We start from the raw sequence: 27,522 nt of genomic DNA, 5'->3' as shown, positions 1-27,522 counted from the left end.
AAATAAGTAATTCACACACTTTCGCTCATGGAGTTCCAGCCCTGCAACGGAATGTTTTCCACATTCCTCCCTCACAGCTCCAGAGATTACATCTCAGATTAAGCTACCTGCTCTCAGTGCCAGAGCTTATCAGAGACCTGAATTTGAGGCAGGGCCTTCTGACCCCAAAGCCCGAGCTTGGAATCCAGACCACAGTGCTCTTCATTACAGTTTCTGTGACTTCATCCCACCCCCCACCCTAAGGGAACAGCCAGGGAGGCAAGGAGGGGCCCAGCTTCAAATGCACAGGCCTGGGTTCCAGTCCTGCCGCTGGCTAAAGATGAAGCTAATTTTTGTTACAATGGTATCAGCTGGGCCCCCAGAGTTCCAGGAAGCAGGTCCTGAAACCAAGAAGAATGCACAAAGATTAAGGGATTGGGCAGGGGTCTTCTGGGACTGGCAGAGGCCACCCCAGGAGGTAGAAGATGACACTGGCTCAGTGGCTGATGCATCCTCCAAGGAGACTGGCACACATCTCAGGTCTGTCCTCTGTGTGCAGACATCATCTCACTCCTCACCACACCTGGATGATTGGGGCATCACCCACCCGCCTTCACCTCTCCCGGGAGGAGGCCGGAACTTGCCATGGTGCACTGACTCCAAAGTCTCACCAAAGCTGGCCTTGAAAGCCAACCAAAGGGTGGAAACAACCCAAGAGTCCAGCAACAGGTGGATGGATAAACAAAGTGTGATCACACAAGCAATGGAATGTGATTCAGCCTTAAAAGGGAAAGAGGATCTGACCCCTGCTACCACACAGATGGACCTGGAGGACATAGTACTCAGTGACACCAGCCAGTGACAAAAGGACACACACTGTAGGAGCCCTCTTACCTGAGGTACCTCTGTGTCAACTTCACAGAGAGTGAGTGGTGGGGCCAGGGGCTGGGGAGGTGAATTGTTTGCTGGGGACAGAGCTTCAGTTTGGGAAGATGAAAAAGTTCTGGAGTTGATAATCGCACAACAATGTGAATGTGCTTAATGCCACTGACGTACACACAAAATAGCTACGATGATAAGTTTTATGGTGTATTATTTTATCACAATTAAAAATAAAATTAAAAACTATCCTCCTTGAAGGGTTAATGTAAGGGCTAAATTAAAGGCAAAAAAAGGACATAAAATTAAAAACTATCCTCCTTGAAGGTTTAATGTGAGGGCTAAATTAAAGGCAAAAAAAAAAAAAAACCACCTGGTAAGGAGTTCCCGTCATGACACAGTGGTTAACGAATCCAACTACGAACAATGAGGTTGCGAGTTCGATCCCTGGCCTTGCTCAGTGGGTCAAGGATCCAGCATTGCCATGAACTGTGGTGTAGGTTGCAGACTCAGCTCGGATCCCACATTGCTGTGGCTCTGGCTAGGCCAGCAGCTATAGCTCCGACTGGACCCCTAGCCTGGGAACCTCCACATGCCACAGGAGCAGCCCAAGAAAAGGCAAAAAGACAAAAAACAAAACAAAACAAAACAAAACAAACAAAAAACACCTGGACAATGGGCCTAAGACAGTGCAGGTCTCTATCCATGTTGACTGCACCCTCATCCACCTACAGCACACTTGCTCTGTTTTACAGCCCAGCACCCTGAGGAGAGGGAAAGAAGCAGCCCCCTGGTAAGAGGCCAGGCTGGGACTGAGCCAGAATCTGCTGACTGATATGGGGCCCCTCCATGAGCCCATGTCACACCAATGGCCCAGCCTGCAGCTTGCCCACCGCCAGGCCCCACTCCGCTCAAACCCCATGAACTTGTGACATGTGACTGTTTTCAACCACTAGGAACAGCAGTTTCCTATGATTTACACAACATGGATCTCTCTGGGGGTGAACATCTATTGCCCCGGCATGTCTCCCGACTTGGGCCCAGCCTGGCAGCTAGCCTGGGTGTGTATTGTATATGTGTGTGCGTGTCCAGCCCAGCAGCCAGCGTGGGGGGGTGTGTGTACGTCCAGCCCAGCAGCCAGCCTGGGGGTGTGTGTGTGTGTTTCCACCCAGCAATCAGCCTGGGTATGTGTGTGTGTACACATGGGTGCACTCAGGGAAGAGGGCAGGAAGGGGGTGACCATTTTGTCTGAAATGGAAGTTTGAACAATTCCTCTGTGCCTGCTGCCCAGTTCCGTCCTCCCTCCCTGCCTAGCCCCCCACACAGGGATGGCACAGGGAAGGTGGCCTCCAGCACCTCTGATCTCCAGTGGTGATGCCCTGGGATGTCTTCCCCCATGGAGTTGGAGGCTAGAGAGTTTTTGCTGACCTCTGCCCTACCCCCCTCTCCTCCCCACCCCACTCTCTCCACCCTACTCCCTTTCTCAAGGCCCAGTAATGGCCCAGCTCCTTTTACCCCCCTCCCCTCCCCTCAGCTCTCACTCCACTGCTTCTACCAAGCCAGGTTCATCCAGGCCCCTGCCCACCCCATGTGAGGTCACCTGGGCCAGGCCAGGGCAGACTCATGGCTCTCAATTCCACCTGGGCTCTGTCAGGAGACCCTCCCACTGTCTAAGGCTCCAGCTTCTCACCTGCAGGACAGTCCCACACCCAGGCCCCTGGAGGTATCTCTAGGATGGTGGAGATGGTATGACCCACCCCTCCCACCTCTTTCCCCTCTGTGGTCCCCCCACCCCCGCAGCCTGCACAGCAGAATAGAACAGCTGCTTTCAGTGAAAACTGTGCTGAGCGGGAAAACAAGCCCAGCAGGTCCAGTCACCAGACTGCCTGGACCAGTCACACGGGAGCTAGAGTACCCAGCAAACCCTCTGGCTCTGATGCTGGGCCTTCAAGCCTCTGGTCTCACTGCCAGGTCCCTGTGGCCCAAGAGAACATGGACAGACATGCTGCTTTCTGTCCTTAGCCACTTCCCAGAACCCCCAAGGAAGGACAGGCTCAGGGGGATATAGCTGCCAGCAAGGCCCCAGGCCCACCTGGGCGCTCAGGACAGTGAAGGGACACCAGGAACCATGCTTCCCGTTAAACTCCAGGTCCTGGCAGTGCTGCCCTGCCCGGCCTTCTGCTCCCTGTTATCCACTGAGCAAACACTGTGAGAAGGAGACAGCTGACCAGTTCTCTCAGAGCTGACAAGGCAGGGTGGACAGAGTCACAGACAGGCAGACATACAGGAGGCTTCCCAACCCCCACCCCTGCAGAACCTTCCAGCTCATCTCCCCTGGAGCCCAGTCCCCACACGGTGTCCAGCAGAACCAGCCAGGAGCCTCCACAGAAGGTGATGGAAGAAAGTAGAGGGGACATGGGCCTGCTATCAGTTGAATGCCCCCTCTTCACTCTGCATCTGGCCCCCTGCACCCCGAGGTTGGTGGAGTGTGTCAGTGGCTCTAGGGACAATGACAGTCTGCTCCCCTCACCCCAAAGCCAATAAACATTTCCCAGGAAATAAAAGCGGAATGTGGGTAACAAAGGCTAAACTTTCTTTTCCTTTGTGCTTAGTCTGGTGTCACTTGCTCACGGGGCCGCGTGCAGGCCTCACACAGGCACCTCAGACCAGACTTCCTGGTGTGAAATGGCAGTGATGGCACCTCAGTTTGGGGCCACATGCAGAGGGGCCACGGAGGACACCGAGATTCAAGACGGTGGCGGGCCCTGTGCAGAGGTGCTACTGCGCAGATCAGAGCAGCACAGCTGTGCCCGCCTTGCGAGAACTGCACATGCTCCAGCAGCACTGCCCATGGCCATGGGAGAGCGCATGCCCTGGAGCCCAGCTGGTTTCTCCATCTGTGATCAGAGAATACAGCTTCCTCTGCTTCTGAACTGAACTCCCTCTTGTTCAACTGGCTCCAACGACTGGAGCAGTAGGACCCTTGTGGGGAACCCACTCGAAAGGGTCAGTAACACGAACAGTGAACAGGCTTCCTGGCTGGAATCAGTTCAGAGGGATACTGGCCAGCCAAGCAGAGACTTCTGATGTCAGAGAGACAGCAGTGAGTGATGACTCAAAGCGAGATCTAATTCCCTATTCAGCCTGGGTGAAAACCAGGAATCCCAGACACCAAACCAGCTAGAGGCTGAAAGCAGAATTGCCCTGATTCTAGCCCTGGCTGAAAGCAAGAATGTTTCAAGGAGGCAAAGACTATAAAAACAGGTACAAAATTTGTTAGAAACACAGCACAACACATGGGGGAGCACACAGAGAATAGTCTATTTACCTAAGGCAGAAGCAAAGCAGTAGTACACACACAAAGTAGTGCGAGGGTGCAGGAGTCCCCCTGAATGAGGAGCACCAGAGAAGTGGTTCATATCACTTACATGGGGCAGTTCTTCCAGGTCTGTTTCCATTACACCAATTGTCTTATTTCTCAGACCTGACCCGCCCAGGGCCCTCCCCTATATGTGTGTTCATCTTTTGGCAAAGATGGATTCCAGAGCAAAAGTTATGGGAGGGTTTATCAGAACTTACCATAGCCTGGCACCCCCTCCCTTTTTGATCACTAGGGGTCTTTCTGCACATGTGTAATTGGGGAGGTCTCCTTGACCCTGAGTGATGGATGTGGTCATCTTATCTTTTCACTCCAGCAGAGCTCAGCTCCTGACATTAACTTTCTCCTTGACATGTCAAAGAGAAGCAAGGCCCAATTTACTCAGCCTTACAAGTCCCAGCTGTTCCCAGCACAAGACCCCATCTACCTCCCACCTCACACCTACCATCCTGCACAAAACTACAGGCCCCAAGCACAAGGAGGATGCTGTGGGGAAAGGTGGAAACATTCTAGAAAGTCCAGGAGCTGTTCCTGTAGGCCAGGTCAGCCTGATCAGAAGAGGCCTGTACACAGATCTTTCAACCTAGCTAAGAACATAGGCCTCTTCCGTTGAAAATATCATCTGCTATCATTTGAGTCAAAACAAGTACAATCTATCTTCAGAGAAACATGACAATACAGATCAAGAACTTTAAAATGTTTATTGCTTTTGACCTACCCAGAAATTCCCACTTTGGGATTTCTATCCTGAGGGAATAATAGGATATGCAGACAACATTTTGGACAGGAAGATATTCAACCCAGTGTGATTTATAATAAGAAAAAAAAAAAAAAACAGTGAACATCTAAATCCCTAATTTCAGGGAAATTATTACATAAACCATGGTGCTAGAGCTCCAGCAATGATGCAATGGGATTGACAATGCCTCTGCAGCAGCAGCGATGCAGATTCGATCCCTAGCCAGGCACAGTGGGTTAAGGATCTGGTGTTGCTGCAGCTGTGGTGTAGGTCGCAGCTCTGGCTTGGATTTAATCCCTGGCCCTGGATCTTCCATATGTTGTGGGTACAGCTGGATAAAATCAAACAAAACAAAACATGGGAGTTCCCATCATGACACGGTGGAAACGAATCCAACTAGTATCCATGAGGACGCGGGTTTGATCCCTGGCCTTGCTCTGTAGGTCAACAATCTAGTGTTGCTGTGAGCTATGGTGCAGATCGCAGATGAGGCTTGGATTCCTAGCCTGGGAAATTCCATATGCTGTGGGTGCAGCACTAAAAAACAAACAAAATCCGCCATGAATATAATATTAGAATGAGGTTTATGGGGAAAATGTTGCTGATGGAAGAATAATTAATAATATAACAATATAATATTGAGAACACGTATTTATATGTTAAAATATTTGAAAATTAAAATGATTTAAGATATAATATAAAAGCAATAAACAAAATGACCTGTGGTCACAATTATAGTAAAATTAGGTAAGGAACAAAGACAAACGAAACCAGCTAACATTCTCTCTAGATGGGAGGTTACAGGAGATTTTCAATCACTTGTTCATACACTTACATATTTTCTCATATTCTTTCCTGCCCTGAATTATTTTATGATCAGAAAAGGGGAATCATTTTTGTCCCAAGCCTCCTGATGTTCCATCTACCTACAAGTGAGACAGCATCACTGCATCTCTCCCACTTCCTCACCTCCTTCCCTACTCCCCTGCTGGTAAGACTCAAGCCTGGCTAAATTTGACCCTACTCCTGCCTCTCTCGGCATCCAGCCGTTAATCAGGCTGGAGAAAACACTTCAAGGCCACGCACTTGTGCAGGCTTTCAGGAACACAGGCACATTTACTGGTCAGGGTATGCTCCATCCTCCTAGTGATGGGGCCATCCTGAGGATGCTGGCTGGAAACCTCAACAGTTCCCATTGTGGCTCAGCCTGTTAAGAACCTGACTAGTCCCCATGAGGATGAAGGTTCAATCCCTGGCCTTGCTCAGTGGGTTAAAGATCTAGCATTGCTGCAAGCTGTGGCATAGGCTGACAGCTGCAGCTGTGATTCAACCTAGTCCAGGAACTTCCATATGCTAAGGGTGCAGCCATTAAAACAAACAAACAAACATGCCAGGCCTCACTGGAAACCCTCCCATGTGTAGGCCTACATTCCTACCTGGCAATAGGTTGGGGTAAGTCAGGGCTGAATCTTGAGATTCAGTTTGCCAAAGTCCTCAGCACCCCACAATGCATACCCAGAGTCCTTCACTCATTTGTTACTTCCCTGGCCCCACAAAGCATTTGTACTTGTGAACCCCAGAGTAAGATTTAAAACTCGTAAGTTACAGAAATTCATTTTTCCTGCTTTATGAAAGACAGTGCAGTAAGAATGACATCTATGGGCATAAACCTGCAGCAATGAGAAACAGTGACTCTTGGTCTCTGGTTCTAGGTGTCCTAAGGGCCATCTCTCCTGAAGTTTAGTTGCTCAACCAAACCTTGGATTTCATGCCCTTAAATGCAGTTTTTTCTCTTGCAGTTGCCCTGAATTTGCCACCTAATCTGCTCCCCTCAAACCCTACCAGTGATACTGCTTTAATGGCTGCCTTATTTAGTGTTCATTGATTGTTCTGTTGTTCATATTAGCTTTTGGCTTCCTTGCCCATCCATGCTGAACCTCTGGAAGACAGATAGGCTGGCTCCACGGTTTATCCAAAGAGCTTTGGAAGTATGGATCATTCCTGTAAAAACACTTCATTTATCCATCAACATGGAATAAAGATTTTCTAGTATGCAAGTTCCTGCTGTGGTGCAGCAGGATTGGGGGTGGGGGTGGTCTTGGGAGCACTGCAGGTTCTATCCCGGCCCAGCACAGTGGATTAAGGATCCAACGTTGCTGCAGCTCAGATGTGATCCCTGGCCCCAGAATTCCATATGCTGCATGGAGGCCAAAAATGGAAAAAAAAAAAAAAATTCTATTATGTATATTTCTAGGTCAATAGAATTTAACTGCCATGTTGCAAAAAACATTGTGACTAGATTGCAGTAAAGTACAATGAGTAATCTGTTAGTGAAGATTTGCTTTTATTTATTTATTTATTTGCTTTTTAGGGCTGCCCTCGTATCATATGGAGCTTCCCAGGCTTGGGGTCAAATCGGAGTTGTAGCCGCTGGCCTACACCACAGCCACAGCAATGCCAGATCTGAGCTGTGTCTATGACCTACACCACAGCTCACAACAAAGCCAGATCCTTAACCCACTGAGCAAGGCCAGGGATTGAACCTGCGTCCTCATGGATGCTAGTCAGATTCATTTCCACTGAGCCATGATGGAAACTCCTTATTTGAATCAGACTGAATTCATAGTTTGCACTTAAATGAGGTTTCTTGAGAGGGAATGAAGGTGTCACAGAGAGGACAAAGAAGGTAGCCACACACAACCAAAAGGGACTATTTTTTATAATATAACTGCTACCAATAATAGATATCCCAGCAGAATGCTAGAGTCCAGAGTTTATCCCATGATCAATAATACATTTTGGGATATAAAATACACCTTATAATGCCCTTAAAGGAAGACTAACTATAGCATGAAACAGAGCCCCTCTCTGTAGGTCTCACGGTCACCAGTATTAGCAATTATAAATATACTCCCTGTTTGCTTTTCTTTCTTTTTATAGCTGCACTTGCAGATATGGAAATTCCCCAGCCAGGGGCTGAACTGGAGCTGCAGGTGCCGGCCTATGCCACAGCCACAGCCACACCAGATCTGAGCCGAATCTGTGGCCTAAGCAGCAGCTTGCTGCAACACTGGATCCTTAACCCAGTGAGCAAGGCCAGGGATCAAACTCACATGCCCACAGAGACAATGCTGGGTCCATAACCTGCAGAGCCACAGTGAGGACTCCCCCTAAGTCTTTTTGATTGCTTTATCCTCACTTTGATGACACTGTGGGAGGTTTAAGTTTTCAAATGTTTAATACATGAAACAGATTGTTTTAAATTTCTTCCTCATTGATTACAATTTTTTCCACTTGAACCACAAGTTTTAATGGAATCCTGATGAAAAATACATGTTTAGCACTTTGAGCTTTTAACTTGTTAATTTTTGAGCACAGTTTGCAGCCAAAATGTGTCATTAGCAATGACTTGAATTCCATATCAAGTCATTTTTTTTTTCTTTTTTTGTCTTTTTGCCCTTTTAGGGCCACACACGAGGCATATGGATGCTCCCAGGCTAGGGGGTCTAATCGGAGCTGTAGCCGCTGGCCTAAGCCACAGCCACAGCAATGCCAGATCCGAGCCACATCTGCAACCTACACCACAACTCACAGAAATGCCACATCCTCAACCTACTGAGCAAAGCCAGGGATTGAACCCACAACCCCATGGGTCCCAGTTGGATTCTCCTCCACTGCACCACAACGGGAACTCCTCAAGTCACTTTTTTCACTCCAGAGCTACAGATTTTATGTAACAAAATGCGTCTAATACAAGTTTTACTTTGTGCAGATTTTTGCACAGTATCAAAACAAGCTCCAGGCTGGGACTCACTATTATTGTAATTCCTTCTTTGTTCTTCTGTAGATTAACAAGACTTGGAGTTCCTGTCATGGCTCAGTGGTTAACGAATTCGACTGGGAACCATGAGGTTGTGGGTTTGATCCCTGGCCTTGCTCAGTGGGTTAAGGATCTGGCGCTGCCATGAGCTGTGGTGTAGGTCACAAATGCAGCTCGGATCCCGAGTTGCTGTGGCTCTGGCATAGGCTGGTGGCTACAGCTCCAATTAGACCCCTATCCTGGGAACCTCCATATGCCGCAGGAGTGGCTCAAGAAAAGGCAAAAAGATAAAACAAACAAACAAACAAAAAACAAGACTCATGTTTATTACACAAGAAAGTATCAGAAATTATCCAGGTGTTCCTGTCATGGCTCAGTAGTAATGAACCCGACTAGTATCCATGAGGATATGGGTTTGATCCCTGGCCTTGCTCAGTGGATTAAGGATCCGGCGTTGCCATCAGCTGTGTTATAGGTTGCAGATGCAGCTCAGATCCTGTGTTGCTGTTGCTGTGGCTGTGGCACAGACCAGCAGCTACAGCTAGGATTTGACCCCTAGCCTGGGAACTTCCATATGCTTCGGGTACAGCCCTTAAAAAAAAAAAAGAAAAAGAAAGAAAAAAAAATTATCCAGATTTTGTTGTGTGTTCACTCAATTATAAATTCAACTAAATATATTATATCATTATTTATACTCAATTAAAAATATTGTAAATATTTATAATAAAATAAATTATATTTATTAATATCTGTTATATAATCCTAAGTATATAAACATAAATACATTGTATACCTGCTACTTTCAAAAGAATCATATTGTGCTAAAAATAATTTCAAGTTAGTGATTCTCCTAAAGCAATTAGTATTTTCTTAAGACATGCAACTTAGCTACATTCCCTTCAGTGACACAGGCCAACGTGTGTCATGAATGTTCCTCTGATGTGGCTACAACAGGAGGCCCTATTTTCTTGTTTACTTATTTTTTTTTCTTTTTAGGGCCTCACCTGTGACATATGTAAATTCTTGGGCTAAGGCTTGAATTGGAGCTGCAGCTGCCAGCCTCCTGCACAGCCACAGCAATGCCAGATCCGAGTCACGTCCATGACATACGAGAGAGCTTGTAGCAATGCCATACTCTTAACCCACTGAACAAGGTCAGGGATTGTACTGGAACCCTCATGGATACTAGTCAGGTTCTTTTTTTTTTTTTTTTTGCTTTTTAGGACCACACTCATGGCATATGGAAGTTCCCAGGCTAGGAGTCAAATCGTAGCTATAGCTTCCAGCCTACACCACAGCCACAGCCACGCAGGATCTGAGCTGAGTCTGACCTAAACCACAGTTCACGGCAACGCCAGATCCCTGACCTACCGAGCGAGGCCATCAATCAAACCTGAATCCTCAGATACTAGTTGGATTTGTTTCCGCTGTGCCACAAGGGGAATTCCACTAGTCAGGTTCTTAACCTGCTGAGCCGCAATGGGAACTACAAATTCTGTGGAAGCCCATTTTATATGGTACTAATGTCTTAAAAACTGTCAGTACAAACCAATGATTTTATACGAAAACTTGTATTAGCTGACTGCAGCAATACATTTACTATGATACTCTTTACCATTAAGTATTTCAATGTTTTCACCGTCAGTATGGTGCAGGGTGCATATGGGCTAAATATCAGCTCTGATCTATCTGCTGAACTTAGTACAGCGGCTGACAGTTTCAGTTTCTGGCCAAAACCCCAGAGGAGATTATGAAGGAATCCTGGACCGGAAGTTAGGGCGTGATCTCAGAAGCAGCCCTGAAAGAGTAGCAGAGATTACTTTTTCATGTGAGGAAAAGTATCAAATGATGCCACACCTGAGTCATTTCAAGAAGTTCCTGCCTGCTTCCGGCAGTCACTTGAATTTTCCACCCATGGGTCAGGTTTTCAAAAACCTTGTAGAAAAGACTTCCTGTTTTACAAAAACTTCTAAATCAAGGATTTACAAGTCCTGGCTAACTGCTAAAAAACAGGAAGGGAAAAACCGAAATAACAATCCCTAAGTTAACACTGCACAAAGCATCTTGCCACATCTGCATCTCCAACTTCTACCAGTACGGATGCAGACCGCTCCAAGAAACCTCCCTCCTCTAGATGTGGGCAGCGCAGTCTCTTTCCCTTCTTTCTGAGTACCTACCATGGGCCACCGTGGATTGCAGGTGCCGGGAAAATGAACTCACCGTCTAGCACCATCGCCCCGCCCCGGCCCCAAGAACATTAAATCGTAAGGTTCCCCTTCACACAGCCCTGGCTCCAGCCAAAGACGACTTCTCTCTTTCCATGATCTCGGGCAGTCACACCAGGTGCTGCGCTCGCAACCCTGGGGCGCCTCCTCCCGGAGGCCTCCCTGGACCCAGGACCCGGCTCCTCCCAGGAGCCTCCTGACCACGAACTGGGCCCCGGCCTCGCTCAAAAACCCCACAAGCGGGTGCCACTGTCGCCCCGCCACCGCACACCTGGTGAGTACCGGGCACCTGGGTAGCGCCGGGACAGGCCTGCTCCAAAGAAGTCAGAAACTAAGGCGTAACTAGTCGCCGGTGCTGCGAGGAGCACAGAGGTGAGTCGGTATCCTTGCTCGGCACTCGCGGACCAGACTGCGCAGCCGCACGCCCCGCCCCCCGACCCCCCGGCCCCCCTCCTCATCGGCCTCGGGGCCCCGCTGCACGCCGGGAATTGTGGTACCTGTGCAGGCGGTGTGCGGCCGCAGAGCGTGGCAGGAAGCGGAAGCGGAAGAGCCCGGCCGCGGCGCTATCACTGACGTGTCTCTCGGCGAGGCGCGGCGCCCCGGACCAGGCCGGGCGGGCAGTAGAGCCGCACTCGCAGCGCAGCGGAGCCGGAGCGCGACCCGGAGCCCGACCTGGAGCCCAGCAGCCGCCGCCATGGCGAGTGAGTCCCTCGGGGCAGCCCCGGCGACGCGGGCGGGAACGGGACCCCGCTACCCCAGCCATGAAGCCCACCCTGCCCCCCGTCCTGCCCCACCTGGCCCGGCGGACGGCTTCCCGGGGCGGCGCGCGGACCCTCAGCCCTAACACTGTTTTGTCTCTCCTCTCAAAGTCAAGTTTCTGGAGGTCATCAAGCCCTTCTGTGTCATCCTGCCAGAAATTCAGAAGCCGGAGCGGAAGGTAAGTTCAGGGAAGGCTTGGGAAACTGCCTGCACCCCGTTCAAATGACCCCGACACGCCGAGTGGACCCCCCTTGCCCCGAGCGGAGCCAAGTGGCCTGCTGGTGTGGGAGCCTCCGCCGAGCCGCCGTGCTTTTCTGGAGCGTCGTTTGCGGAGGTTACTCCGGTGAGCAGAGCCTCGGGTTTTCCCTGCCCGGAAAATGGATCCTGGCCCGAGTGGATAGGGCCTCAGGAGCTTCAGGGTGCTTAGGTGGAGCCCTTGCTCCTTCCCAGGAGATGCTCCTTGTATCCAGCTGCTACAGGAAGCTAAGAGTAGTCACTTTACTCTGTATGGTTGAGTTAGTACCGTTTCTGTGGGCTGTCCCGTTACTGAGAACAAGGGCATTCTGTGAACCCTGCTTTTATTGCTGGTGATTTGAAACCTGGAAAGATAGAAATGTAGAGCTTTGCTGAATCTTTATCAGAATTTCCACTGCTGCACAGTTAGCTACAGGCGAAGACAGTGAGTGTTGTCATTGTATGTAAAACTATTAAACAAAGAAGAAAAATTTCATTGGTTTCTTAAAGAGAATTAACAGTAATATATTTTCATTGTCGCATTCTTTCTGTATGCCCCACATATGTGCTGGCTTTGATGGGCTAATAGGCAAAGTTGTATGTGTGTGTGTCCTCATCCCCGTCTGTCTGTCCATCCCCAGCAGCCTAGCTCTGGAGGCAGGGGTGTGCCTGGGACCTATCCTTCGCACAGTCTCTTAATAACTGTGTGACCTTGGTCTTGTAACTGAGTGTGGTGGATGAAGCAGTGGAAGTATGTGCAGGGTACAGTAGTGGCTCTGGAAGGGATTAACCATGGGAGACATGATGTCTGATGGTGGTTTTTACAGCAGAATATTTTCCTTAAAAAGGGGGAAAGGAATTCAAGGCATAAGGAATATAGAACATGCTAAGCTTAAGGAGATCAGTAGCTGGGAGGGTGTTAGATGTGGTTCAGTATCAACAGAACAGAAAGGGTGGCTGAGAAACAGTGGGAGCCAGACAGATTAGGAAGCTGCTTCTGGGGCAGGATAGTAGATTTGGTGGTTGAGAGGCGTTTGCAGTAGAGAGTGAACTGTGGGAGTGGGCTGGGAGACATGGGTGGATTGGGGGCTATTAAGGGGCACAGTAGACAACACTGGATAAACAGTTTTTAATTTTTTCCTGTTGAACTTAGCTGCATACGGGAGAGGAGGCTTGGTTATTAAAAAAGTGAGTCTGTAAAAATTGTCCACTCCTTTTTCCTGTAAAGAATCATTTCAGTGCAAGCATGTTATGTTACTGGTCAGCCTGTAGTTGTGTTGCCTTTTTTTGGCCGCCTCATTACTCTCTTGGTGAGTGAGAGGAGGAAAGGGAGCATTTGCATGAAGACCAGTCTATGAGTTCAGCCCATTCTCTCACGCAGTATCTGAATATCCATCCCTGTCGCCTTTATGTGCTTGTCTTGCTGAGGCCTGTGAACAGTGGTCGACACAAAGGTACTACAGCCAGTGCTGACCAGAGAATCAGGACTCTGGTTCCATGCTTAATTCGACCTCAGCTTAAAAGAGTATTTTATTTTATTTTATTTGTCTTTTTAGGGCCGCATTTGCAGCATGGAAGTTCCCTGGCTAGGGGCTGAATCAGAGCTACAGCTGCCGGCCTATACCATAGCCACAGCAATGCAGGATCCAAGCTGTGTCTGCGGCCTACACCACAGCTCACAGCAATACCAGATCCTTAACCCACTGAGCAAGGCCAGGGATCAAACCCACATCCTAATGGATACTAGTTGGACTTGTTTCTGCTGGAATGCCACAACAGGAATGCCAAAAGAGTATTTTTTAAGAACCCCTTTTTTTTTTTTTTTTAGGGCCTCGCATATGGAGGTTCCCAGGCTAGGGGTCCAATCGGAGCTGCAGCTGCTGGCCTACACCACAGCCAGAGCAATGCCAGATCTGAGTCCCGTCTGCTACTATACCACAGCTCATGGCAATGCCAGATCCTTAACCCACTGAGCAAGGCCAGGAATCAAACCTGTGTCCTCATGGATGCTAGTCAGATTTGTTTCTACTGAGCTATGACAGGAACTCCAAGAACACAATTTTGTTCACTTAGTATTGCCGCTCACAAGTTGTTTCCACTTTCACTTCCTTAGTCCACACAGTAATTACTATAATACAGTCATTCTAAGCCCTTTACAGCCATTCCTGCTGTGCAGGCTAGTGAAGACACTTAGGCTTTAGAGCAGAGGACTGGGGATAGTCCCCCTTAGCTGCTCAGTACCAGAGTGGCTCCCTCCTACAATGCTTATTAGTCATTCGCAAAATGACTGAACAGTCACCTGTCCTACTGTCAGGCCTGAGGAGATAGGAAAACTCTGAAACAGATGCTCTTAGTAGTCAGTGAATAGCTTGACCATGCAGCTCTCCTTCCCTTCTCCAGTGTTTATTACATTGTTTTACCCTTAATTCACGACGAATACACTAATAATCACAAATTCCAAATTAGTTGACTCCAGAATATCAAGATTTTGTCAATAACAAAATGAATTGAATTCAGATGAAAAGTGGTTGCTCCTATGTTGTAAGGGCTTGTCCGATTTGGAATCCCTTTCTATTACAACAGTCTTTGATTTTGGTGACCAATCCTAAACTGTTCGTGCAGATGGTTAAGAGCACAGGCTTTGGATTCAAACCCATTATGGCTGTGGGGTTTGGGAAAAATTACTTAGCTTTTCTAAGATTCAGTTTTATAAAATAATAATGTTACATGCTGTGAGAATTAAGTGAGATCTCGTGAAGGTCTTTGTGTCTGTGCCTTGTATGTGGAAAGTACACAGTACATGTACTTACGTTTTGGTGCCTCCATTTGGTATGTGGTTTGGAGAGTTCAAGTCTTGCTTCTTTGGTGAACAGAGAAAGGGTCTGATCAGAGTCCATTTCTGTTAATTTGCTCTGGAAGATAACTTCTTGCCTTCGTCTATTCTTTTCTACTGTAGATTCAGTTTAAGGAGAAAGTGCTATGGACTGCCATCACCCTCTTCATCTTCTTGGTCTGCTGCCAGGTGAGCAGGGCTTGGCCTCCCCAGGAGGGGTGGGGGTAGGACAGGGGGTTGGCTAAGACCAGGGCACTGACTGCTCTCTGCTTGTTTCCAGATCCCCCTGTTTGGCATCATGTCTTCAGACTCAGCCGACCCTTTCTATTGGATGAGAGTGATCCTTGCCTCGAACAGAGGTAGGACTGGCCCTCTGCACCAGTTCTGTACTGTGTGGGCTGAACTGGCTGCCTGCAGTGAAATTACAGGCTTCGGCTTTAGGTGGAGGTCAGAGTATTTGGAAAGAATGTTAGCATGCTGTGCTAAATAAATAGCCTTAGTAAATGCCAGATTCACCACCCATGCATGTTTTTGAATTCAGAACTGCATTTGAATGCAGTACAAAACCTGTAACAACAAGATAGGTCTACATCATCATAGAGAGTTTTTGAAAACACGGAAAAACTAGAATGCTTTTCAGACGGCTGAAATGATGACATTTCTACCTGTCTTTATTCTGTATTGATAACATTGTTTAGAAAATGTAATTTGTTCCCCAGCTATGTCTTTTCCATATTTATAGATTACATATGTATGTCCCCTCCCTCCCAAATACATAGCATTGTATTGTGTACTCTAACCAGTTACCTGTGTTGCGGGGGTGGGGGAGGTTGAATGTTTATGCTGATACTGTTTCTGGTTAACTCATTTTAAAAATATGGTTCAAATTACCGTTCCAAATCAGTTGGAAGTATCTAGGTCATTTTAGTATAATGGAAGTGTAGGTTTATTCACAATTAGATACAATTGTACAGGCCTCCTTTCCAGACTCTGAAAATTATTTGAATGTTATCCTTTTTTATTAACTGATGAAGAGGCAAACCTTTCTTATCTCTGTACAACCAGAATGAACCCATTTATGGTGAATTTAAATGTAACCGTCAGTTTAAATGCCAGAGTGTGTGTCACTTCCTAAGACTAAGCAGAATTGTCTTATCCTCTACTTGCTGATATTTTGGGATTATTCTCTGAATTAAATACTTAGACCGAAACACACTGGGTTTGTATCATGGGTACACAGTCCAGTTTTGCACATTCCTGTCTTTTTTTTTTTTTTTTTTTTGCTTTTTAGGGCCACACCTGAGGCATATGAAGGTTCCCAGACTAGGGCTTAAATTAAAGCTGTAGCCACCAGCCTATGCCACCCACAGCAATGTGGGATCTGAGCCACATCTGTGACCTACACCACAGCTCACGGCAACACCGGATCCTTAACCCACTGAGCGAAGCCAGGGATCCAATCTGCAACCTCGTGGTTTCTAGTCAGATTCATTTCTGCTGTGCCACAATGGGTACTCCTGCACATTCCTTTTCTTAGGTAAGTCTTGCTTCTCCAAGCTAACGTATTTTGCCTCCCCCTTTCCTTAAGGCACATTGATGGAGCTTGGTATCTCTCCCATTGTCACTTCTGGCCTCATCATGCAGCTCTTGGCTGGCGCCAAAATAATTGAAGTTGGTGACACCCCAAAAGACCGAGCCCTCTTCAACGGAGCTCAGAAATGTAAGTGGGATTTTGATTGATGTTCAGATGTCTGTAGTTGAGAATCTGAATTCTGAAACTACAGAATTTAAGGCATCAGATTTTTTTTGGTTTTGGCGGTTTTGATTGCCTTTGGTAGGAGGGTGGCGGTTGTAGCTTCCTTGGCCCACCAGCCCCAGAGGTGCTCCATGGCCTGTGTTAGAGAACAATTGGGAGGGGCTGGATTGGGGCGGGGGGTGGGGGGGGCAGAGGTGTTGGTGCCCTGAGGCTGCCTGGTCCAGTGGAAAGAGGGGTTTCTTTACCACTTAGATTATGGAGTTAATGTTGCCTTAGAGCTGTTGTAACACATCCGTTGAATAATGTGTGTAAAAGGCTAGTCAATGCCTGGCAAATGGCCAAGCAGTTCCTTGGCAAGGGTTGTTTTTCTGGGAGTTTGAAGGGATTCAGCATAGTGGAGAGGGGATCTTCTCAACTTAGCTCTGATGTTTACCGGTTCTGTGATTTTGGGACAAAATTAGGTGACAGCTCTTACATCCCACTATCTTCACCTGTAAAAATTAGGATAATAATGATACTTGCTCAGTAGTAAATGGTAAGTGGTACTGGTAAGCATGTCCAGTCATCAGTGAACTGACATATATTAGTTAGGAAATGATATTTACTGTTTCCTCCCCAGCCATATTTTCTTCCACACCAGGGAGTTTTACCGATCTTGAACCAGTAAGAGTTGAGTGAGAAAAACTAATCTGATTTAAACTTGTCAGTTTCAGACATAAATCAAAATTTTAAATATGTATACATGAGTTATTTTTCAGAAGCATAAATCAACTTTTCTCTGGTGGTTTTGGGACAATTTTTTGATTTTTCTTCCTGCCTTAAGAATTCAGTCTAGGCATGCCCTTGTGGCATAGCACATTAAGCATCCAGCAGCATCACTGCAGCAGCCCGGGTTGCTGCAGTGGTGTAGATTTGATCCCTGGCTGAGGAACTCCCACATGTTGCAGATGCAGGCCAAAAAAAGTCTTTTTAAAAAATTTTATGGCTACAGGAGTTCACATTGTGGCTTGGCGGGTTAAGAACCCAAATAGTATCCACGAGGATGCGGGTCTGATCCCTGGGCTCAGTGGGTTAAGAATATGGCATTGCCGCAAGCTGCAGGATGGATCACAGATGTGGCTCAGATCTGGCATTGCTGTGGCTGTGGCATAGGCTAACAGTTGCACTCCAGTTCTACCCCTAGCAGGGGAACTTACATACACTGCATGTGCAGCCCTAAAAATAAGTTAAAAACTTAAATTTTATGGCCACGCTCTTGGCATATGGAAGTTCCCGGGCCAGGGATTGAATTCAAGCTGCAGCTGCGGCAATGCCAGGTCCTTTAACCCACTGCATGGGGCCAGGGATCGAACCTGTACCTCCACAACAACCCGGCCACTGCAGTCGGGTTCTTAACCTGTTGTGTCATAGCAGGAACTCCAAGAATTCAGTCTTACTGAGCACTTCTAAAAATAGGGACTATATTTGACAGGCACTTTGTAGTAAAATTTTTATCTTTTTGGCCAGCTAAGCAGAAAAGCTGAAATTGAAGGCAAATCCCATACTAGGAGATCCATTTAGTATCACGGTTACTAGAGTAGTCATCTACAATGTGGTTCCATTGTGCATCACAATGAAGTGTAATGAATTATGCAAAAAACAAGCCATCTACAAAAAGGGCCTCCATCGCCGTAGAGCTTTGTGGCAGGGCAAGTGGGATAACTGCATTGGTGGCATTGGGAGGTTTTTCCCTAAAAAACACATTAGACACTAAGAAGAGATGACTACCCAGAGCTAGTGTCTGTGTCATAGACTCAGACCTGAGCATGAGCCAGTCGGGTGGCCCAGGCAACTGGCTCTCCCAGAACCCAAGCCACCTGATGGCCCAAGAGTGGAGGCTGTGGGCTGGTGATGTCACCAGTGTGTGCTTCTGAGTGTTGTCTTCACACCCATCATAGAAACTAGGTTTGTCATGCCTCAACTCTTTTCCTCCTCCTGTCGCTGCAAGGAAAGGAATTTAGGAGGGGGAGGTGGAATTAAGGAGCCTGCATGCTTTTGTTCCAAAGTGTTTGAATTACTGTGTGTTACTGTTATTTGATAGTGTGGTTGTTGAGTGTTTCCTGGCAGTGGTCTTCATTGTTCTCCTGGAGCCCAGCACAGAGTTGCTGTTTGATAGCTGCTCCTCTAGGACCATGTGGTGGCCCCCCTGAGAACACTGTCTCCTTCTGATTTCTAGTATTTGGCATGATCATCACCATTGGCCAGTCCATCGTGTATGTGATGACGGGGATGTATGGAGACCCTTCTGAAATGGGGGCTGGGATCTGCCTGTTGATCACCATACAGGTAAATGTAACACCGGCACCCTCCTTCTGAGGTGCCCTGTCACACCCCACACTTCCCACAACAACAGTTCTGAACCGAGCATAGAAGAAACTTACTGAGAAGCAGCCCAAGTCCGTGTTTTGCTTCTGATTCGGAGAGGAGCCACCATCCTCTCAACCTTCAGTGTCTACAGCAGAGAAGCCGGCTCCTGAGAAAGGACAGAACCATGCCGTGGGAGCAGCAGTTCAGTCTCTTTGGGTTTCTTTACTTTTATTTTTTAATATTCACAGCTCTTTGTTGCTGGCCTGATTGTTCTGCTTCTGGATGAACTTCTGCAAAAGGGGTATGGCCTGGGCTCTGGGATCTCCCTCTTCATTGCCACAAACATCTGCGAGACCATCGTGTGGAAGGCTTTCAGCCCTACCACTGTCAACACCGGCCGAGGTGAGGGCCTGGTGCCCTGGGGAAAGGGTTTCTTAAAAAGTACTAGTGTTCTCCCATTCCCAGGAAACATGATCGGTTTTAGGTACATTTCTCCTGCTTTCTCTGCATGCATCTGCAAAGTTTTTTGAAACACAAATAGGTATATGCTCACATTGATGTGTAACTTGCATTCTCTGGTGTAAAGAGTATGTTTATCGACATTTGCCCTGCCAGAATACATTATCCTGCCTCATTGTTTTTGAGTATAGCAGGATTTCACTTCATGGGTGAAGCAGATTTCTTTTAATGAGTCTTTTGATAGATGTCTAGGTTTCCTGTCTTTGTTGTCATTTCAACAGTGAGATGGTGAACATGCTTATATATTCATCTTTACTATTTTGGCAGTTGCTCTCAGTGATTAAGTTTCTAAAAGTAAAATCACTGAACCAAACCAAAATACTTGCTCATACAGGGGCAACTTTGTAGAAGAGCTGGGAACTTGGGCACTCACGAGCTGGGTTCAGAACCTGGCTGTGCCTTGGTTGCCAGGATTAAATGCAAAATAATATGAAATTACATGGTGCCTGACTCATAGTAGAGGTATAGCAAACCTCATACCTGAGAATGCCAGGAAAATCTTGTTACAGAAGATTTTTTTAATAATTTCTAAACATTCAAGGAAGTTGACTAATTAGGAAAGGAAAATCAGCTTTTTTCATCACTAAATGTGATTCACTCAGAAGAGTCTGTGAAAAATAAATATTCATGCACATTTGACTATTTTCTTTGAATTGTGTCCTGGAAACAGAGTCACAGGTCTCCAGAGACCACATAATCTCATTAGTGAAACTAAAAATAGGTCCCCAGACCAAAGAAGGCCATTCTTGCTCTTTCCTTTGAGCCTCTTGCAAGCTCGTTTGCTTCCTGCATGTTTTCCTGGTTCTCTTGTTAGCCTTCCTCCTTGGGCACCCTCCTGTGGTCCGCCATGAACTCTGCTAGGGGTCGGCTGTGTGGCAGATATGCATGTTGCCCTTTGGGCTTGGCCATCAGTGTTAGGAGCGTAGACCTGAGCACCCCTCACCCTGAGCTGGGGGTTCTGTGCTACCGGGGAGTCCCCAGGACCCTTTCTGCTAGAGCTCAGCAGACCCTGCAGGTGTGACTTTGCACTTGATTGTTCTGCCCTCTAATGGCTATTGACTCACATGTCAGAGAAATGAGATCATTTAATTCAGAGGTAGAAAAGCCTGTAAGTTGAAATCTACGGAGGAAACAGAAATAAGGGCTGAGAAAAGTCCACTGTATTCCTGTGGTTATAGGAGCAGGCGCTGTGACTCATAGAGCCAATTCCATTTTCTTCTCTATTTTGGCCACTAAGAATCTGAGCCAGATTACTAATTTATTCCTTTACCTTTGTCTGTAACAGGAATGGAGTTTGAAGGTGCCATCATTGCCCTGTTCCACCTGCTGGCCACACGCACGGACAAGGTCCGGGCCCTTCGAGAGGCCTTCTACCGCCAGAATCTCCCCAACCTCATGAATCTGATTGCCACCATCTTTGTCTTTGCCGTGGTCATCTACTTCCAGGTATGTTCCATTCCGACCCCAGGGGTTTGACAGTCTTCACTGAAGGTTCGGAATGCCTTGTGCACATCCTGCTCCACCCCCCCACCCCCCGGTGGCATTGGAAGGAGGAGGTCCTGTGTGAGCTGGACAAGGGGTTCCATGGAGTTGTGGGCAGTTGCCTGGACTAACATAGTTGAGGTGGATGTAACAGTCCTGTCCTTTGCTTGGGCCTGTCAGCAAATAGATTTTATTTTTTAGAGTCATCTTTTTCTGCTGCACCTGCAGCATATGGAAGTTCCTGGGCCAGGGATTGAATCTGAGTGGCAGCTGGTTGCAGCCTTTGCCACAGCAGGAACTGTTATTTTGTTAAGGTCTTAGTTCAAGAGAATTGAAAAGTGATTGAGCACCAAAGCCTCAGTGCTATCTCACCCAAATCAGCAGAGAGCTGAGGCGGTGTCCTCGTCTTGGAGAGGCTTTCCTCCTGAGAGCCCTTACCTTTCGCATTGGGAGTCTATGTAACCTATCTCTGAGGAGGAGGCTTGAACTGCCTGTTGCTTTCCTATACTTGGATTAATCTCTGTATTTTTTGATCAGCCATTTTGTATTCTGACATTTATGGAAAAGAAAGGATAGCAGTTGAGAGGCAGTTCTATGCTTGTGAAAAGGTATTTATACCACCATATGTTTTTCCTGAGGACCAAACATGTCTGTTCCTTCAGCTGAAACTGGTTACTATCAAGCTTACTCTTTAGGGCCTGGTCAAGTATTCAGGATCAGATTGTTAACATATTTAGGATTTTCTATATTCTGAACTCTTTTCTAGGCACTAGGAGCTTTATATATGTGTGTGTGTGTGTATGTATAAGGGTTGCGGAGGGAGAGGTCGTATTCATAGAAAAATAGAAAAGCTTAGCTTGTCTGAGGTGGGGTGCTGGGCTGGAGTGTGAGGCAGGAGCATGGTAGCCCTGTCTCAGGGCCGCTGTGAAAGCATGGGGGAGACCAGTCACTGGAGAACCACTGTGAGGACCTGGTTGTGTCCTTGCAGGTTTTTCTATGTAATCACGTGGTTGCAGATGTCATTTCACTATGCTGTGCTTGGGTGCACATTAAACTAGCATTTCTGGGAAGCTGCTATTTCTTTGCCCCCAAGTGATGGGTGGGGAATGGCATGAGAGCCCTGGCACCGGGCTTGGGGCAGCTCCCTTGAGGCAGGCCTGGTGTACTCTGGATTGAGGCAGTGAGGGCGTTTGGCTCTGTTTGGCTCCTCAGGGCTTCCGCGTGGACCTGCCGATCAAGTCAGCCCGTTACCGAGGCCAGTACAACACCTACCCTATCAAGCTCTTCTATACCTCCAACATCCCCATCATCCTGCAGTCTGCCCTGGTGTCCAACCTGTATGTCATCTCCCAGATGCTGTCCGCCCGCTTCAGTGGCAACCTGCTGGTTAGCCTGCTGGGCACCTGGTCTGTAAGTACAGCACCTTCAGAAACCGCTGGGTACAGGGCACCTTGTCTAAGGGCTGTAGCTGACAACAGTAGTGGGTACCCGTGTGTCTTGCTCACGAGCAAGTGTTTCAGTCAAAGATGCTTTCTATTTGTATCTTTTATAAATTCACTTTAAAATGTCTTCTGGGTAAGAAAACTGCACTGTGGGCACTTGAGCGAGACTGTTTTTTCCCATCTGCTCAGAACTGCTATTGTCCTCATGCCAAGGTGTGAAGTGACACTCAGACTTTCTACATGGTCTTACAGGACACTTCTTCCGGTGGCCCAGCACGTGCTTATCCTGTTGGCGGCCTTTGCTATTACCTGTCCCCTCCAGAGTCTTTTGGCTCTGTCTTGGAAGACCCCGTCCACGCCGTCGTGTACATAGTGTTTATGCTGGGCTCCTGTGCCTTCTTCTCCAAAACCTGGATTGAGGTCTCAGGCTCCTCTGCCAAGGATGTGAGTATAAGTTACAGTATCTAGGAAAGTAATTAACCTGGAGCCATAGTCTCATCTCTGACGGGTATGAGGGCTCTTGGGTTGTCACCTCCCCCTGGGATGGTAGTCTGTAAACACATGGTGTTTCGTCCTTGTTAGGGCCAGTTCCAAAGATTAGCGGCCAGAGATGGAGCCCAGGGTAAATGAATCGGTGCTTGTCTGGGAAGCTGCAGCCAAACTAAAACCAGACTTTTTCATTTGACTTTTTTGCAGCAGTTTTATTTTCATTTTTTTATTTTTGGCCACGGCATGCCAAAATTCCAGGCCAGGGGTCAAACCCATGACACAGCAGTGACACCAGGGAACTACTTTTGCAGCAGTTTTAAAGTCATCTATGCAAATGTTAGGGTTCTGGGGAGGGGAATCCGTGAGTGAGTGGTACTGCCCTGAAACATCTATGTGGCTTTGGACTCCATGTTTGAAATTGAACACTGTCCTCCCCTTGCTGGACATCACGCAGGTTGCAAAGCAGCTGAAGGAGCAGCAGATGGTGATGAGGGGCCACCGAGAGACCTCCATGGTCCATGAGCTCAACCGGTGAGTGCTGGCCCTGATAGCTAAAGTTTTTCCTTGGGTCCCAGGGCCTTCCAGTACCCATGGGTTTGGTAAGTGCTGGACACTGAAGAGATCACATCAGTACAGAGGACCTGTTTCTCAAAGAGCCAGCCACATGGATGGAGACTGCATGCCCTAGGGCTGCAGCAGAACACTGGTACCTCAGTGTGCTCTGGCAGGCAGTGTCCTCTGGGGGAGCTCCAGGAGGGTGGAGGGTCAGACTTCTTCAGGGGGCTGGAGTCTGAGTTCAGGTGAGGCCAGAGAGGCTGGCAAAGGCTGCAGGGAGGGGTTGCTACGCAAGAGCCCTTTTAGAAGGTCAGTGCTGGAGGCTGAGACCTGCCAGTTAGAGAGGGATCCAGGTGCTGCGAGTCTGGGCAGAGGTGTGGGGCGCCAGGTGGGGGTAGGAGGACGCTGCAGTCTACACTCCTCTCCCCTCACAGTGGGGCTGTCTCTTGGGCAGCAGGGTTGGCTGTAGTGAGTGTCTTAGACTCTTAAGCAAGCTACCAGTTTCTTCCACTGTCACTGGGGAGCAGCTGTACTTGGTATGTGAACAAACAGATATGGCTGTTTTCCTGTGAAACTGTTTATAGGATCAGGTTTTGTCATCAAAACCTGTGGTCTCTCCTTGGGACCACTGCTTGCTTGCCTCAATCATAAGAAGTCAGTGTGGCAAATGCCACATTGTTTTCTGATCCCTATCAAAGGTGGTGGGCAATTTGATTCATTTTCTTAAAAATTCTAATGCTTCTATAGGTTTATAGTCCTGTTCAGTAGAAATAGAACGCAAGATTCATAGGAAGTTTGAAGTTTCCACTAGTCATATTAAAAAGTAAAGAGATATACTTAAACTAATATATATAACATATATATATAACATATATATATAACATTATATATCACATATATGTATATATATAACATTATATATCACTTAATTTCCTAATAAAAAAAGAAAGTAAAAGAAACAGGTGAGGGAGTTCCCATCCTGGCTCAGTGGTTAACGAATCCTCCTAGGAACCATGAGGTTGCAGGTTCGATCCTTGGCCTTGCTCAGTGGGTTAAGGATCCGGCATTGCCGAGAGCTGTGGTGTGGGTCGCAGACCCGGCTCGGATCCCGTGTTGCTGTGGCTCTGGCGTAGGCCAGCGGCTACAGCTCCGATTAGACCTCTATCCTGGGAACCTCTATATGCCGCGGGAGCAGCCCTAGAAAATGCAAAAAGACCAAAAAAAAAAAGTGAACTTAATTTTAATATTTTATTTAACCCAGTATCTCCAATATATCATTTTAGGTTGTAATTAACTTAAATCACAATGAAATATTTTATGTTCTTGTTTTCAAAATATTGTGTTGACGTTTTCAACTCGATTTGGACTGGTTCCATTTCACTAGCCATATGTGATGTGTGGCCACTCACTAGGCCGCACACCCTAGTCTGGACCATTAAGGTGTGTGAGTAGATAAAGCTTTATGGGGTCTTGGAATGAGCCCTGAGGGAGTTAGGTAAGCAGGTTGGGCTGCCTGTCCCCTTCCTGTGGCCTGGGTCTTGGTGGCCAGGTTGGAGGATCTGCTGGCAGCAGTGCCTGACCGGTCTCCCTTCCCCAGGTACATCCCCACTGCTGCGGCCTTTGGTGGGCTGTGCATCGGGGCCCTCTCCGTCCTGGCTGACTTCCTGGGCGCCATCGGGTCTGGAACTGGGATCCTGCTCGCGGTTACCATCATCTACCAGTACTTTGAGATCTTTGTAAAGGAGCAGAGCGAGGTTGGCAGCATGGGGGCCCTTCTCTTCTGAGCTGTGGCTCCTGGACCAGGCAGGCAGTGTGCTCTGCAGTGGCTGAAAAGGGAACAACGAAGCCACACTGTGGGTGCTTATCTTGAGCGCTGCTGTGGCAGAGACTTGGGTTTAGTAACATGTTTGAACTTCATATTCTTTCATTCCACTTTCTAAAGTGCTCGAAATTTTCCAATTTGAAATTTTGCTTTTTACTCTGGCACTGGCATCAGAACTGTAGAAGTGAGGTCTTAAGCTGCCAGTGGTAGGGGTGCTGAGTGCCTGTGCCCAGGTCCATGTAACTTTTGTAACCATTGCACCTTCTCGGCGCTGTATGTGACTGCAGTGGTCTCAGCTGTTCCTCTTGAAGGGACTGTCTTACTGGTTAGAAGCACAAACATTGTTGAAATGTCCTCACCCTGGGTGCAGGAGGGCAGACGGCTGGGAGCAGGTCGGTTTTCTGGTGTGTGTGGGTCGCTCGCTGGTGGGTCCCCTTACAATCAGGGGCAGGAACACCTGGCTTAAAACTGTTTCTCTGGAAAACACAATTGTTTTCCCTTTTTAGAGTAGTTTTTTAGGGCAGAGCTTCTTCCAAAAGAAAGGGATGAATGTCCAGAAGACACTCTTGGCTCATCTGCATGTTTTTCTACCTTTGCCTATTGGCTATTCTTGGCTGGCCTGGTCGGGCTCTGCTGTCTCTGCTTTGCTGAGCCTGTGTCCTCTGCTGGAGCCAGGCCGCAATGCTGTAGCTTTACAGAGTCACACAGCCATCGTGCAGAGGACCCCAAGTGGTCTGTGCAGTTCCTCTGCTGTCACTGGCTTTGCTCCTGTGGTGTGTCCCCTTCCCACCTGGCCAAGGGGAAGCACCATGGCCAGCCTCAGATGCTAACTTCTAGGCTCAGGACTTCCCACTTGTATTTTCAGAATGTTTTTACTGTGCTTATTAGGACCAAATGCAAGTGAAGTAAATGACAAGACACCTCGGTCTGTCTGCATTTCAGCAGAACTGCCCAGCAGAGACGGCACAGGCACAGGCTCTAGATTCATGGTGAAATCAGTGTCAGAGATTTTTTTTTTTATGAGATTCTCCAATGTTTGCTATAAAAAAAAGACTCACAATTATGTATAAGTTGACCCAGATCTTAGGTCCTCTTGGGGACCAGCCACACTCAGCAGCAGGATGGCAGTCAGGTGCTGCAGCCTGAGGGCTTCTCACCAGAGGACACCCCAGTTCTAAGTTGGGAACCCCAGGGGCCAGTTCAGTCCTGAGCTGAGATACCTCACCAGCAGCGGGCACACAATGGCCTTCAAAGCACAGAGCCAGCAGAGGTGGTAAACTTGGCACCCATCTGAGTCCAGAGGGCCTGCAAGACCTTACTGGCCATGCCGCCTGCCTGGGAAACAGACCAGCCAACAAGAAGAGGCTTGCCTGATGTCACCTGGCAAGTCCGCAGAGAGCCAGGCAGGCCTGCGGACTGGGGCGTCCACCATACCATACGTGGCCTTGTCCGACCCAGTCCCGAGTGGAGACCTGACATGACCCCCACCCCCACTAGTCCTGCTGCAGCCTGACCACTGTGGCTCAAATTCCTACCCCACGGTCACTGGCTACAGAGCAGTGGTGGGAGTGAGGGCTGATCCTTAGCTTCCAGGGACTGTCACTGTGGACGCCAAAATGGCATAACTGAGATAAGGTGAATAAAGAGACAAATAAAACCAACTTTTTACAAGCTGCCTGGTGGTGGTCTCTTGGTTTTCAGTCCCATGATACAGAGGGTGTGTGCACAGGGTGCCTGGCGTCCCCCTCAATGGGAGTTTCTCCTCAGAAAGGCATTTGCCTTCTGCCAAGGAGAATTCCCCTGTCCCAGAGCATGTGGCCAATCCCTGCCTCTCCCGGGAATGAGCAGTCTCTCCTGTGCACAGCACTTTCTGGCACTGTTGCCCTTGACTGTGACAAGTGTCCTTACCTGGTAACTGGCAGCCCAATCCTGTAGCCTTGGGAGGGTCTCCAGTCAGCCCTGAAGCCAAGCATCCACAGTGTGGATGGCAGTGGCAGGCTGATGGCTATTCCCTACAATGTGCCATGCAGAGGAGTTCCTACGCTTCCACTGAGCCAAATGGCAGGATGAAGTGAGAGAACTTCCACTCGCCACGTTCATCTGGACGAGGCCTTACCCCAAGCCCTCTGCCACCACCCCAGGTGCTTCCTCGGTGGCCCCTAATGACAGGTAGGCAGGCCCTTCCTCTGAGCTGGGCTCAGCCTTGGTGCTCCCACATAGAGCCTTAGACCTCATCTTGGAGACATATTGACCTCTGAGATGGT

At 48.0% G+C, this 27,522-nt stretch overlaps 1 protein-coding gene across 1 annotated transcript; it reads left to right on the top strand.

The window, feature by feature from the left end:
• The first annotated feature begins 11,564 nt into the window (after positions 1–11,564).
• Positions 11,565–26,929, top strand: SEC61A1 (SEC61 translocon subunit alpha 1). The gene is made up of 12 exons (XM_047782461.1): positions 11,565–11,722; positions 11,891–11,958; positions 14,971–15,036; positions 15,128–15,206; positions 16,436–16,567; positions 18,819–18,928; positions 19,198–19,351; positions 20,754–20,914; positions 22,163–22,360; positions 22,645–22,836; positions 23,336–23,412; positions 25,034–26,929. Exons 1-12 carry the CDS (start codon positions 11,716–11,718, stop codon positions 25,218–25,220), a joined length of 1,431 nt encoding a protein of 476 aa, XP_047638417.1. The 5' UTR covers positions 11,565–11,715; the 3' UTR covers positions 25,221–26,929.
• Positions 26,930–27,522: the final 593 nt, after the last annotated feature.

This window comes from Phacochoerus africanus, chromosome 1, assembly GCF_016906955.1.
Source record: "Phacochoerus africanus isolate WHEZ1 chromosome 1, ROS_Pafr_v1, whole genome shotgun sequence".
Lineage (NCBI taxonomy): Eukaryota > Metazoa > Chordata > Mammalia > Artiodactyla > Suidae > Phacochoerus > Phacochoerus africanus.
The sequence above is the reverse complement of the archived record's forward strand: the minus strand, read 5'-3'. Positions and strand labels throughout refer to the sequence as shown.

Bases quoted from the DNA above. Each gene is read 5' to 3' on its own strand.
- SEC61A1 (XM_047782461.1), top strand. The intron at 11,959-14,970 runs GTAAGTTCAGGG...TTTCTACTGTAG, and splicing joins TTCAGAAGCCGGAGCGGAAG to ATTCAGTTTAAGGAGAAAGT. The intron at 23,413-25,033 runs GTGAGTGCTGGC...TCCCTTCCCCAG, and splicing joins ATGGTCCATGAGCTCAACCG to GTACATCCCCACTGCTGCGG.